The sequence below is a fragment of the Pseudonaja textilis genome, chromosome 1, assembly GCF_049901715.1.
Source record: "Pseudonaja textilis isolate UNSWEBS1 chromosome 1, rPseTex1.2, whole genome shotgun sequence".
Classification (NCBI taxonomy): Eukaryota; Metazoa; Chordata; class Lepidosauria; order Squamata; family Elapidae; genus Pseudonaja; species Pseudonaja textilis.
The window spans coordinates 104,455,734-104,471,256 of record NC_141990.1 but is presented as its reverse complement, the minus strand read 5'-3'; the positions used below and the strand labels follow the sequence as shown (position 1 = coordinate 104,471,256).

General features: G+C 35.6%; 1 protein-coding gene across 1 annotated transcript in view; it reads right to left on the bottom strand.

Annotated features, from left to right (window-relative positions):
• Positions 1-15,523, bottom strand: part of ASCC3 (activating signal cointegrator 1 complex subunit 3) — a 216,855-nt gene that overhangs the window by 3,394 nt on the left and 197,938 nt on the right. Inside the window, exons 38-39 of the mRNA XM_026726677.2 lie at positions 6,010-6,161; positions 4,135-4,276 (exon numbers count right to left, since the gene is read on the bottom strand). Coding sequence (XP_026582462.1) covers positions 4,135-4,276; positions 6,010-6,161 — 294 coding nt within the window. The remainder of the gene's footprint in view (positions 1-4,134; positions 4,277-6,009; positions 6,162-15,523) is intronic.

Here is a 15,523-nt window from a genome sequence, read left to right as displayed (position 1 = left end):
TGGTTTTCAGAGAATAGAATAGTTAAAGAATGCAAGATGAATATATAGTCAGACTTTCTCTTATTATTTTCACTACCAACAGGAAAAAGGGATAGCAGCATGCAAATGATTTCCCTCCAAACTGCAATCAGGGCAACAACAATAGTCATACATTTTATAGCTATCGTATTGATCCTCAAGTTACTAGTTATCCTCCAGGCTCCATTTTGAAATTCTGGTATTGAAGTCCTGTATGCATTTTCTCATTTAAGAAGGTGTTCTTAAGAAGTCTGCTTATTGTACTTCCAATTCTTGTAGTGAAAGAAGCTACTGTATATAGAAGCTTCCCCATATTTTCATTGACAAATTATTTTCAGATACCAAGGTGACAGACCCGTGTTGTTGAAATACGTAACAATAATGTTAGGCTGTCATTGGCCCAGAAAAAGTGACAAGACTAACAAGATCCTGAATCCTCCAAAATGGCCCATTGGATTTCAACAGGCCTGCTGGCATTTCTCTTAGTGCCTCCTGCGGGTCCTCCCTGCCCCACTTCCCCTTTTTAGTTGCAATATAGAATCCAGCAAGCTAAGGAAGCAATGTAAAAACCTCCAGTATAACCTCTATTCTAAGAAAAGCCTTTTATATTCAAATGTATTCCAAAACTTTTCTCAGAAAATAAAATGAAGGATGACTATGGCCCAAAGCTTTGTAAAAAAAGGTGTGACCTCCTTCCTGTTCTAAAAAGAACCAACTTAAGTATGAGAGACTGGGAGAATTATTTGAAAAAAGGAGCAGAAGATAAAGCAGCATTCTGATAAACTTATGCTGTACTCCCATAGTATTTGGGGATAGGCAAGTTATCTAGCAGCCATTTTGGGTCAGCACCTGAATATGTTCTAAAACTCAACATTTGCCCATCATCCCCAGAGATATAGACTCTGGGGTTAGATTGTAGAAAAAGGAATGAAGCAGAAAGGAAGCAGAATACAAAAACTAAGCTACTTATTGTAAGACTGTAAGCTTAGAAATTAGACTGAAGATGGGGAATGTAATCTGGTTCATGGCTCAGCATTGCAGGTCTCATATTATACCTAGTTTGCTTGGACAAGAGAGCATTGGTGGATTCTCTGGTTCTAAAAACAAAGACACTGGATTTTTCTCTTGCTTTGCATAAAACCAGAGATTTTCTAGTCTTTGAATCTATTATTCAGCATTACTGCAAAAATCTTGTTCACCCAAAACTTTAGCACTGCTTCAACAGAGAGGACTATTTAAACTCAACACTGGACATCTCTATGAGCTGATCACATCCTTACAACATGAAAATTCTCACTTATTGTAGCACATACACTTTTTAGCTGTTCATTTTCCCCCCAATTAGGAATTAATTTTTCATTGCTTGGTGTGAAACTTAAATATCAACAAAAAAGTAAAATGGTGTCTTTCAACAATGAAATGAGTCTCCAAATTATAATATAAAAATTAAATAAATATTTTGTTATTGAAATCTGGGAAAAAATCATTTCTTTCAAATATTCTGTAAAGCACTAGTGATGGGTTTCCCTTAGCTGTTAATGCAATGCAATGCAATGCAATCAATTCAAGGAACCAGAATCTCAGACAAGTTTGTTTGTTATAGACACCTACAAAACCATTGACAGAATTCAACTGTTATAGACACCTACAAAACCATTATGACAGTATCAAATGCAAACACTTATTCATAGTTTCTATCTTATCTACCCTTTTCAGGACTTCAAAGTGATCTGCACAGCACTTCCTCCCCCAACTTTTCTTCATAGAGCTTCCTAGGCTAAGGACAGTTCTGAACCTAGATCTCTGCAGTGCTCCTTAGCTCACTATTTTTTTCCCTTGCTGAGTGATACAGTGAACCATGTCTTTTGGGTGATAAGCCTGTTTCTTGTTTTGGTATTATACAGATCTGGTCAGGGAGTAAAAGGTGTTTGAATGTAGAACACTCAATCTCAAATCCAACATCTAGAACAGGGGTGTCAAACTGGTAGTCCGTGGGCCAGATACATCATGCGCAGGCCATGCCCACCCCAGCTCTGCGAATGGGAAAAACGTCGCAAAGCATCATGATGGCAACACGATGTGACGAGTTTGACACCCGTGATCTAGAGGCTGCCAGTTGTCATATTGCTTGACTGTATACAATGGCAGGCAACATAAGGGATCAGAAGTCTGCTCTTTTGGACTCTTGCTGGTGGATGTGGCCCTTATTGGAAACGTTGATTAGATTCCTAATCAACAAAGTGATTTGCATTGTCTACAGATATTTTATTTCATTGGATTAGTGGTAGGTTTAGAAAGAAGTATATAAAAAACCAAGCCCAATTAATCCCAGCAACATATTTCTACCATAGGTTCCCTTTTAAAAGTATGTGACAGGTATACACATGTAGCAGAGTAGTAAGATTTAAGAGCAAAGTACAATAAAAGGTTTCCTTAGTGCTCATTTTCCTTGCCAAGACATTTGACTGGTTTCTTTTAAGTTGTAGCAGAATGTATTTTTATTTACAGTTACATGCATCTAGATGTGTGGTGTAAGCAGTTTATGTTATTGACATATTAAAAAGACACATGAAAGAGATGGACGCGCTCCATACACAAAAGCTTTTTTTGAAGAAACTGCTAAGACATTTCAATACCAGCCAAACATATTTATCTGAGGATTAATCTTCATCTATTGAATCAGACGCGAACACTACCATGCATACAATTATTTAATTAGCAGCCAAATCCTCTGCCAGTCAGCCGCTGTTCCGGGCATACTGATGGGGAAGTAGATGCAAATCTCACAGTAGTACTGCTTTTTCTCATTACTACTGCAATTAGCACTTAAATTGATGCTTTAAACATACTAATTTCTGGAATAATTCAGGATTTGTATGTTACCTGAGATCGTCTCACTGCAGAGACGACACCAGATTGCTACGCAAATTGAAGCACTTTTGAGCCAAATAACCATCATCGTATCAGATGGAGACAATTTGCATTTGGTTTTAAAGATAACAGAACGGCAATTTATGCAAATAAATTAAGTTAGTTTACTTCTGAGTTTTCCCTGAACTAATTATAACAATGTTCTAATTTTTCAACACATCTATAACTTGGACTGAAGTCAACATATATTACATTTGAAATTTCTGATAATAATGGTTTTGTTTTTATTTAAATATTTTTCAGTGTTATGATCAATGTGAGGGGTGTTCTGTATCTATACGTTTCATTTTCGTCATAGTTTCATTTTCTCAGAATTTAAAGGGAGAATATTAATTTGATTTCCTAAAGAAATTCTACAGCGAGACCACTGTATCATCTTACTTTCCAGGAATTTCTGGTGTATAAAAAGCAATCAAGGCATGCAGTTTAAACACTATATAGGCAGGTATCATTATATGGCAATATAAAACTCATTTCTTGTGATGAACCATACATGTGTATTGACAATTGTGGACTAAGTGGATAACACACCAGCCACTAGTAGTGTATCTTTGTGGCTCTAAAATGGCAAAGAACTCAAGATCTATTATAAGCAAAGATTCTTTGCTGATGAGCATAAATATTGTATGCTATTTTTAATCCTTTTTAAATGATGAATTATATATTGGGAAATGGCAGGAACTGTGGAAAAAGCAATAAATTATGGTAGAATATGTTTTTTTTAAAAGATAGATGGCATTACATTTTTAATGCATAAAATGAAATAAAAGAAAGCTGGTCAGATAATGGGTCTATAAATAAAACCCCTGCATCCCAGTGAGTATGCTGTACTGGATTAGCATGAACTACTCAATGACCTCTTTAACTTTACAGCAATTGCACAGCACGACATATACAAATAGTTAATGGGTATCTTTGCAACCCACTTACAAGTGAGTGTGTGTGAACTTTTGGTCCAAAGCAATTATGTCTGGCTTTGACCAGTAAATTTGAGCTCCAGCAATGCAGAGTTTGGAGGGAGAAAGAATGGTTAGGCAGGAGGAAATTTATGCTGTAGAACAGACTGAACTGAGCTACTACAAATCTAAGTTCTATAGTTCTAAGAAAGACGATCAGTTATTGCATTAATACCATGCAGCTTTATTTCTTTAGTAATATTAAGTGGGACAGATAGACAATTGTTACCTGTGTAATGTGTGTGGAAGTCAAATCACAATCCACAATAGAAGCAAAAATATTCTCTTTTCCATCACAGGCAGCCATCAGTTCAGGAAGACATTCAACAGGCCCTTGGTAAGCACCTTTTCTTTTCCCTTGACTCCATTTCCTAATAAAATAGAAAACGTATAATCATTGAGATTTTCAGGGAACATCCCCTCCTTAAAAAAAAGTCAAAGATAAGAATATGAAGTCGTGAAGACATTTTAAAAGAAAAAAAATGTAAAACTTATTTTAAGTTCAGGGTTGTCTTAGCCTTTCACAATAATACTTTTTGGATTTAATAAAGTTAAAATGGCATACTGTTTCTAAAACTGCCATGCTGCCTGCTCCATGTCTAAAAGAACCACACTGACAATTGTACCATAGTTCAAGGTTGCAACTTGCCTCGTTTTAAACTGTGTGGGTTAATGGTATGTAGATTAACATTACTAGCTTAAGTTTCAATTTAAAATTAATGATATGATCTTCAGATCTTCACAGCGTAAGGAATTGTACTCAATTTATAATTATAAGTTTACCTCTTACTTTTAGATTACAACATGGCTCTCTTCTATCTATATTCTGTTATCTCAAATCCACAAAATCATATCTCAGAAATTCATTATTTTTCTGTTTTTCTGCAAAAAAGTCCACAAGGGCTTTGTCTTTTGGGGCCAAAATTTCATCATCTTCACCTCCTCCATTGTGGATAATGCTTAATACACTCATTCAGAGGATTTTAAAGATTAATATAACATTGAGACCAGATATCTTTCTTTTTGGGATTGATGGAAAAACAATTGAAAACAAGTAAAGTAACTTTATTTTTGTACATGGTAACTGCAGCAGGATTATTGTAGGTACAAAGATGGAAAGATTTGGCATTCCATAGGCTCATGTAATTATTAGAAGACAGCAACATTTGTTTTAATGCTGTATATAATCAGCAAATTGTATGGAAATTAAAGTTTGATCCAATGCTGGCTATTTGCCTTAGAATAGAAATCAATCTTAAAGGGTCTTCTCTTTCTCTTAGAATTAGTTAAGTGCCACTGAATCAAACATGATTCCTGGAAACTTCATGGACACATGGTCTCCAACTCAACCTCTCCTTGATGACAAACCAAAGCTTTTCAAAGGACACTCCAATGATACGCCCAGCCTTGTCTATCTTCCTCATATATTATTTTCCTCTACTTCTATTTCCTTTAACTTTGATAAGCATATATTTCTAAATTTGCTATACTGGACATTTCAAAATGAATCCATGGAGATCCATGAAAGAAGATCCATTGTGTAAGTTGAAGTTTGTTTATACAAATATGAAGGTAGCTCATGAGAAGTGAACGGCCTGATTCACATCTGGCAACAAGATAAACCTTATATGAGAAGCCAATATGCAGATTGTGAATATAATAAACAATTCTTGGTCTCATTCTCTAGCCACACCTATTCATAGACATTACTTATCTGTGTCCATATTAGGTAATCAGTAGCTCTTATGATTGCTATCCACTGATAGCTTCATTCTACTTCAGTTTGATTAATTTCTTAAAAAATATCTAATTTGGAAGACATTGCTACATTTGATATATCTTGGGAGTACAAAACCAGTATGATAAAACAAAGAGGCATTTCCTTTGGTCTCTCGTCACTCTCTGATTATTCAGCTTTATTGGAAGATTCTAGTTTCATGAAAAGGATAAGAAGCCAGTAAGAGACTAAATCTTCAAAGTTTGTGAGTGACTGAGATATGAATAATCTTAATGTTATATCACAAGTTTCAACAAGAAGAGAGTGACAGACAGCAACGCTATATTGTCCTGCCTCATAAGTATCAGCTTTATAAATAATGTATACCTGAAAAGATGAAGATGGTGATATTCTATGTTAGGTAAAGTAAGCAAAGAGGAGTCATGGATCCATCGTCCCTGAATCAGCATCTGTGCCAAATTGGTAATATTTAGTGCAGTCACCAACCAGCCCTCATTTGCTGCAACATCCAGCATTGCCTAAATCAAGAAGAAAACTATATTAATTATACAAATACATGCAAAGTTGTTTTCAATTTCAATGTTTTACGGTTCTGGATGCATGTTTCTCTATTATTATGAATGGTTATATGATGTTGAGCACATTAAAACCTGTATGGATGGAAATAAAGTATGTCATATATAACAGCAAAGGAGGTCATACAAATCTAAATAATAACCAGGTAAACAAATAAATAAATGGCAAAGGCAGAAAACTTTTGTGATGGCTAATTTCCTTTATATGAGAAGCCATTGTTCCTTCACCTTGCCTATCTTATTACAATAAATTATAAGGCCTTTTTTTTATTCCAACCTGAAACAAAAACAAGAGCTTGTTTACTATATCGTTATAATTTATTTAAGGAACATTACTTCTGGTTTCACCCATAACTTTTACAATTTGACTGCCATATTTACTTTGTGGATGAAAGCTATACACAGAAGCTTTTTTGGCATAAGGTTCTTTATAATTATTTACAAAAACACAAAACTTGCATATTTGATGGTAAACCTGCTATTCTTTCATTCTCCTATATCAAGTTAGAAAATCAAAATTTTATCACTTATTTCAGGATTTGGAGCTGTAACACTGTACCTACTAACAGCTTCCTCAAGAACAATTTAGTGCATACAACACTGAAAACTTTATTATTTAATGTAAGTAACAAGAGATTATGTCTTTGTTCAAATGTAACTACCAGCACTCTGGCTTCATTGACACTTTACACTTTTGGAAAACTTGAATTAAGTTGGGCCTACCAGAAGTTATTTTCTATTCTAACATCTCTGATTCCCAGGACTGAAGAACTACACTGGCATGAGATATAAACACCTCACCAGTCCCACCTAGGGGCTGTACTGCAATCCAGGAATATTCCATTGTTGATAATATTTGAATTAGGCCAAAGTTTATGATGAGTCTTTTATAGAAACACAAAAATATGTGCATATTTTACTTTTAAAAAATAAAAATAATGTGATTTCACATTATATCTTGGTTATGAGAGAAAGATATTAAAATCAGTGAGAAAATAGCTTCTATACACACTTGTCATTTTATACAAATAAACTAAATTCATTTAAATGCAAATGAGAGAACAGAATTAGCATTATGGAGATCCTTTGTTATAGAGTAATATTAACTAATGGGAGCTGGACATTTGTGAACTTTCTGGGAGATTATTTTGTGTACACTGCCTATATCTGATGATAATCTATTCTTAGGCTCTAGAATCTCTGTTCTGGGTGATATGTTTATCTCTGTTATCATTCTATCCTTATAATCTGAAATTCCACCCAAAGAACCAATAATGCTATATCTCTCTGATAGCTGTGGAATCTCCCTGGTAGCAGATGGCAACTTGCAACTTCATTTTCATCATCCATCAAAGATTCTTAAGTCATTAATTGCATGGCACCTGCCAATTCCTTACATCTTACACCTCCTTTCTTGCAAATAAGGAGAGGAGATGATGACAATTTTAGTTATAGGTGTTCTTGTATTTTAATTGTTTCTGTTGATAATTTTTTAAGCTGCTCTGTGCACCTTACATGAAGACAAAAAAGAGAACTTAAATAATTAAATGCACAAGTTGGCATTAATTTCACAGGAGGCCTCATGTTCTGGAATGCACCCATCAACCATGTCCATTAGGTCTCCCTTGGAAAGTCTTGAGACCATTTTAAAAAATACACATTGTCCTTCACTGTAGAGGTAGATATCTGAATAATAATTCTTCTTCTTCTTCTTCTTCTTCTTCTTCTTCTTCTTCTTCTTCTTCTTCTTCTTCTTCTTCTTCTTCTTCTTCTTCTTCTTCTTCTTCTTCTTCTTCTTCTTCTTCTTCTTCTTCTTCTTCTTCTTCTTCTTCTTCTTCTTCTTCTTCTTCTTCTTCCTCCTCCTCCTCCTCCTCCTCCTCCTCCTCCTCCTCCTCCTCCTCCTTCGTTTCTGCTTCCTGCAATTATTAACCTCTCCCTCAATATTTTTTTTTATGTTTGTGAAAGATGAATTTTGACAAATGCTACTAAAAATATGCAGGTCAACAAATTCCACCTCACTCCTATTTTAATAGCAAAGGATGGACAGTAGTGAAATTTCCAAGACTGGAAAAGTGACCATTAAAATATTGCAAAACTATAAGAACACCAAGAATGCTCAAAAGATAATGTTTTTTTAATTATAAAAGAATCTAGGATTGTGGTTCGTTTTTCAGTTTTTAAAGGGGGCATTTAGTCTGTAGTTTGATGCTAGAATGTATTTCAAACTTCTCATACAGCCCACTAGAGGAATGTTAGCTGTCTATATTAGCCCGTACATTTAATCAAATGTTTTACAGACAAACAAAAGGCTGCATTTACTTAAGGCAAACTAAACAGTGGAATCTTCTTTAAACAAAGGAGCTGTTTACACATGCAGCACTATTTCAATTAAATTACACTGATCCTGGAGAAATGTAGAGTTTAAAAAAGTACACAAAGCTGGTTTCAGTTATGTGGGAGAGGCTCAGTTTAAAAATGATAGCTTATCCTTTTTTATTTGAATTGAGGGGAAAAATAAAAATGTTGAAATATATCTACCTGCTTATCCATCTTCAACACAGTTTTAAAACATTTCCTTTAAATGTAAAGCATGTCATAAAAAAGAAAAAGAGATGTATTTTATTAAATGATGGTGGGATACCCTCCTGTTTTCCTGAAATCCCTCAAAACAACAATTCAATTTCCCTACGCAGGTTTCAGATTTGGGTAAATGTCAGCGTTCCAACCAAACTCTCCATCTCAATTCAGCACTCAGAGACAAAGTCCATCCAAGTAAGAATTTATTAGAGAAGTCTTATTGGCACATCTGGGAAAACCCGAATGTGAAATCCCATGTTTTCCTCTGCTAAATTAAACTCACACCCAACCCCCTTACTAATGACCGTCAAGACACACTCTCCAATCCACCTGCATTATGAAGTCCCGCCAAGTCCCCTCCAAACTCCAGTGACTCAGCCTTGAGCTTTGGCGAAAGAATGTTGTTGTGGTTATCCTCCCTTCTCTCTTTATCTTCATTCCCACAGTCACTCATCCTCCCTTGTGGCAGCCCCAAATCTGATTCAAGATGGATCTGGGGCTGACACTCTATTCTTCACTTGCATATGAGTTGCACTCTAAGTACAAGTGAAGTTCACTGGTTGGAAGCTGTAATTTTTGAATTCCTCAACGAAGAGGTCAGTGAACCAAAAAGGTAACCGAGTACATACTGATATGCCACAGACTTTGTATTGAGTCCCTGCAGTCTTTGGGCCCTTAGAGTTATATTGCAAGATGAGTTTTTTTCTCTACAACAGGACTGACATCTTTGGGTCAGATATATATGGAACAGGTTTCTTACTGCCACAGATGGATCACAGAGCTCATGTGGGATGAATTCTCTGCTAAGACATGATTGAGTTTTATATGTACATTCTTTTCTAGGAGCCTATTCAATTATGCAGTTATTCAACAGTTCAGAAATACATCCAGCTGCCATATAAATAAGATAAGGGTAGGATGAGCTGAGGCGAGATGATATAAGATAACCTTTATTGTCATCTTTTCTGTGAACACACTGGACACCTTAAAAAAATGAAATTCTGATGCCCCCTCTCAAAAGAAAATAAGCTGAAATGTTGAAAGTCCACCCAAGCACTATTCAGGACAGAATGCTTTAACAAAATTTCCATTGAAGTGATGATTTCACACCCTCTGTGCAACCCAGCAACACTTCTGCTGCTGAAACCCTCAACCACAGCAGTTCAAAGCAATTCAGACTCTCCAGGACAGCTTTATCAATAGTTCCTCTCTTGCTAAATATTACTAACTCCAATATAGACTGAGGGTCATTTGGTATGCAATTCGGTTTGCTGGTCACAATTCCCAAAGAATCACTCAATTCACTTTCAACTCCAAAACCCCAATAGTCTCAAGAGTCAAAGCAGCAACAGCCAAGCAAAGTGCCCCAATTTTAGAATGGCTTGTATTTCAGGGTTTTCAGGCTTATAGACTGTCCAACAGATATTCTACATGTTTTGAAAACAACATTCTAGCTATACTTCCAATAGTATCCAGGTGTTCTTGTATTTTTTCCCTTGTCCTAAACTATGCTTTCCCTTTTATGCCCCCTTCAATGTTTACTGCTGTGGTTAGCTATTATTCCATTTATTACCTATTTAGAAATCTACATATAATGATACCCTTAATAACAAAAAATGTGTAGCATGTGATGAGGAATGTAGGTTGTCAGAGTGTTTACAGCATGACTACTATTATGAGACAACCCAGGAGCAAAACACAGAGACTTTTAACAGTATCTGTGTTTTAATATACAAGCATATACAGAAATATATGTGTTAGGCAAAATACCTTACAAGCAATTAATTTTCTCAACTCTACACGGAGAACTCTGCAATGAATATTGGACACAAGGAGAGAGAAAACACACCCTCTAATTGCTGCCTTATACAAACACTTCTTAAAGGGGTAGAACTCATCCCCAGTCTTAAAGGGAAATACCTATGCTATGCTGATTCATTCTTATTGCATCAGCCTATGTTGCATCAGCTTCATTGCTGGTTGGCTCTTAAATCTTAACATAGGTCATTTGCTACTGCAGTTTTTGTATTGTGTCAATGAAGCAGACTTAGGGACAAAGATATAGGAAGTTGAGTAAGCAATTCTGCATTCTACTAAGTACCAAGATTTTTATTAGGTCTTCTGGTGTCCCCAAAGCTTGGCAGAAACTGACAGCAGATTATTCATATTGAATCAAGAACAGCAAAGATTAGCATATGTGCCACACTATGCCTAAAACTGAATAAAATTAATCCTCTTTCTATTTTATGCTTACCCACCCACCGTATTTATTCTTTGAATCTTTATCCTGATATGTAATCCAGGAGAGGGACATTTGTGTAAAAAACAAATCAATGGAAGGGCTGAGTTCTTCCATTTGTTGCTTGGAAATCTACTCTTCATTTTCCATTCATTAACTAAGTGCAGAAAGTACAAATACTTGACACTTCAAGAGAAATGAAAATTCCAACAAAATACTCAATGGGGTGAATTGAGTAATTTTCATATGCACTATATTCCAGAAGCAAATAATCTAAGATCTTTGTTTTGGAATTACTAGTTCTAATTAAGCAGTGATCATGATAATGGGGTTAAATAGTGTTTATGTGTTAAAAAAAATCCTATTCATTATGATTGCGGGCATTATCATTATTATGTCTTAATAAAATGTTCTCTTTGCTTTCTTTCTTTTTGTTCTATAGTTTCCATGTTTAAGTTACATTTTGTAGGATTAGATCAGTGATAGTCAACCTGGTCCCTACCGCCCACTAGTCGGCATTCCAGCTTTCATGGTGGGCGGTAGGGGTTTTGTCCCCTACTTTATAAATCACCATTACTGTGGAACCGGTGGGTGGTTAGAAAAATTTACTACTAACAGAGTTACAAAAATCGGTGGTAGGTATAAAAAGGTTGACTTCCTTTGGATTAGATGAACAAAACAGTGGCCCTGTATGCAGCAGAAACTACTGTATAAACCACTCTTCAATCACAAGAATTGAGAAGAGCAATAAAACCCTCCAAAGGGATGCAAACACTCATGTGGCAAACACTTCAAGAAACATAAGTTCTAGTTGGACTTATTCTTCACTATTGCTACTTAATTGTTGTTCAATAGAGCCATTGATCTGTTATTCAATAGTGCTATTGACCTGTTATTCAATAGTGCTATTGACCTGTTATTCAATACTGCTACTAATTTGGAATCTGTGGCAGAGAGATCACAGTGCAGAAAAATGAGGGAAGGAGAAATAAAGCAAAACTTAACCAAGATTTTGTGATGGCGGTCCAAATGGTATTTTTGTATTGATTAAAAAAAGTTGAGGCAGTTACTCTGTGTGTAATGGTAATGTCAATGCCAACTGTTAGTCACTCTAAATCAACATGGTGAAAGGGATAGCCATATAAATTTAATAATAACAATAAATGCATACAAAGCCAGAATTGAGAAGACAGCAACAGACAGCAAATTCTGCCTCTGTAAAGAAGCTGGAGAAACATTGGACCACCCAATTATCTACTGCAAGAAGATTGTGCAGAGTGACTACAAACAATGGCACGACAAAGTAGCAACGGTACATTGGAATAGCTGCAAGAATTATCATTTGCTTGCAAGCAAGAAGTGGTAGGATCATAAAATAGACAAAGTAATAGAAAATGAAGACGCTAAGTGCTCTAGGACCTTAGAATTCAAACAAGCACCTGCTACATAATACCTCAGATTTAACAATTGTCAATAAGAGAGACCAACCCCCCCACCCTGTATAGTGGACATGGCAATACCTGGAGAAAACAGATTAGAAGGGAAAGAACTGGAAAAAATCCCCAAATACAAAAAACCTGCAAGTAGAGGTAGAATGACTGTGGCAAAAGAAAGCAAAAGTAGCACCAATAGTAATAGTTGCCTTGGGTGCAATCCCAAAACACCTGAAGCACCAGTTGAACACCATTAGCACTGACAAAATCACCACGAATCAACTGCAAAAAGACAGCTTTACTTGGAATAGGTTATCTTCTTCGACACCGTGAAACAAGAATATCTGCCTATCCCAGGTCCTTGCGAAGGACTTGACAGTGGATAAAGATGCCAAATCTAGTCTAAACAACTGGCTGAGGGAGTGACCAACCATTACAATGACAAAAGGCTGCACTTCATGTATTCGCACATGTATTATGCCAATACGTTATGACATCCTAGGTTCTTGGGAAAAACTCTTTGTGTATGAAAGCCAACATCAGAAGAATTGGCTGATGTCATGCCACATTTTTAATAGTAATAATAAACTCTAGATCAGGCACAAATAAGCATTTTTCTTTGACATAGAAAAGGCTCAACTCCTTAATACTTGCTGCTGATTCTTAGCTTTTACTATTTTTAGGGTGGATTAATAAAATCAAAGAAATTCAAATCCTGAATTTTAATCAGGATTTATTTCAAGTTTTGATAAAGCCTTTAAATTTATTTTGGGTGAAAAGTGGAAGAGTTTAGGAAAATGAAATAAAATGAAATTTTCTACTGCACTTTTGTTTTAAGAACGTACAACCTAACCATTAAACCCCACTAGGTAGCTTCAGATGAAACAGATGATACATTCAGGAAATACTTTTAAAGCATAGGAACAAAGAATGAAATATAGTTTTCCACAAGAGAATTTTCTTCCATTGAGTCTATCAGTAGGAGGCTATAAAAATTAATTAAGAAAGTATAGCAATTTTACTTTATTACATAAATGGGCATATTTTGAAAATACACAGTATTTGCCATTAGACCTAGTTCTTGTCTATAATTGAAGTTCTTTGAGTGATCATCTGTGAATTTGCATACAAATTATACACTGCTTCAGGGCCCATTCCAAATCTTTTGTTAGTTACAGAAATCCTATCAGGAACCAAGTCCTGAAGACCTATTAAGCATAACTACAAACAGCTCACAGTAAACCCATGACTCTCTGAAAATGACATAGCAGAATATATAAGGAACCTATAGGTCACATGATTTCATGCACATTAAGAGGGTAGGCTGTGTGAATTTACAGATGACTCAGTCAGCTAATTATCTGAAGATGCATCTTCAGACATAAGATAATCGGGAAAGAATTGCTATTCCAAAAATTGTTACTGGGAGAGGAAGTCCAATTGTAGTTTTAAGTGAAAAGAGAGTTCAAGTGTCTGTGATAGCTCAATAGAGGGTTTACACGAAAAAAACCTGCAAATGTTGCCCTCTTCTAGAATGTGCATAGATTTAAAGAAAATTCTGCTGCCCTGCCATTTCATAATAAAACTTGATTCCTGCTTTTTTCATTTAGTCAAATGTTGGGGAGAGAGACCCAATCCTTTAGATAGATATTGGAAAATCAAAAATAGCTACTGGATCCTTTGAAATGAAGCTGTAGCAGAAAAGGACTATTTGGACATCATGAGGATGAAGTAATCTCTCATCTAATTGTGAAGGGTACAATGGTACCTACAAAACAATGGTAACAGGAGGAGAAAGATGTTTTGAGCATGTTTGTTGGGTTATTTGTAGAAATAGAGGTGGGATACAAACAAGCAAATAAACAAACGAACAATATAATGTCTTGACTCACGTATAGAGATCAATTCTGGAATAAAAGAGGTATTTGGATGAAGTACTATTTTATTTCCATAAAAAAATAGTGAAGGGATAATTACAAAAGGAACATAACTAACTTCTCTTTAAATGGGTCAACATTACTGTGACTCAGAATGCCCTCCTCCATGACAATTGATGAAAAGGAATGATAGCCATTGACTCAAAAGGTTTTACCATCAACATAGAGAGAATGTAAGATAGATTCTAGGTATGGACTAATGGAATCACTGGCAGATAGAGGCAAGCAAGGCTTTCCATGAAGTGCTTTTCCAGTTAATTAGAAAAAAAGGGGATACAATCCTTTGAAGGAGAAAAAAGAAAAGATGGCTACAAGATGTACTCTTGTGGAAGACAGCCCCAAGTGTAAAAAAAAAAAAGCCAAAATATGAAGAATGGATTATTGCGAGTGGTGGTTATTTCTGCGACAATTTTCATTATGTTAAAAATTTCCCAAAGATTTTCTACTTAGAGAATAGGAAGCCATTATGGATGGTTTCTGAGAAACCCAGAGGACATATTTTATCTTGATTTTGAGCTGAATTTTTATGGAAAAAATTCTCCAAACTGTAAGATGGAGTGAATCAAAAACTGAGGTTTACAACTGCTCCTGCTGAATTGAACTATCAGGATAGTGACCAAGGTGCAACATAGGAGGAAAATTTAGTTGTTGAAATGAGGATTCAGTTGGTCAAAATCCTGTAATATTTTCAAGATTCTGATCAGAAAGAGATCAGTGGAAAGAGTATGGAAGCAATTTCTTCCAAGAGAACAGAAAGGGGCAACCTTAGAAACTAGGTATTTATTCTGACAAAACTTTGGGATTGACGCGAGATGGAAAAATACTCATCTTGAGTGGCTCAAATGATCAACGAGGATGCTGTCATTTTCAAGCACACTGATAGGAATAATATAGAATGCAAGATCATCAGTGCCATATCTGGAGTATAAGATGTAAAAGCAGGATGGGCCTTGATCTACGTGTTTGTTTTTATTAGCATTCATAGCTTTACTTGATACAATTTGTACTGAAGAAAGCCTAAAACACCAAACTGTTTCCCAACACCCTTTTCCTAAGAAGTCTATAGGGGGTGTGCATAAGTGCACCAAAGTGCCTACCATCCCTGTCCTTTTGTTTCTT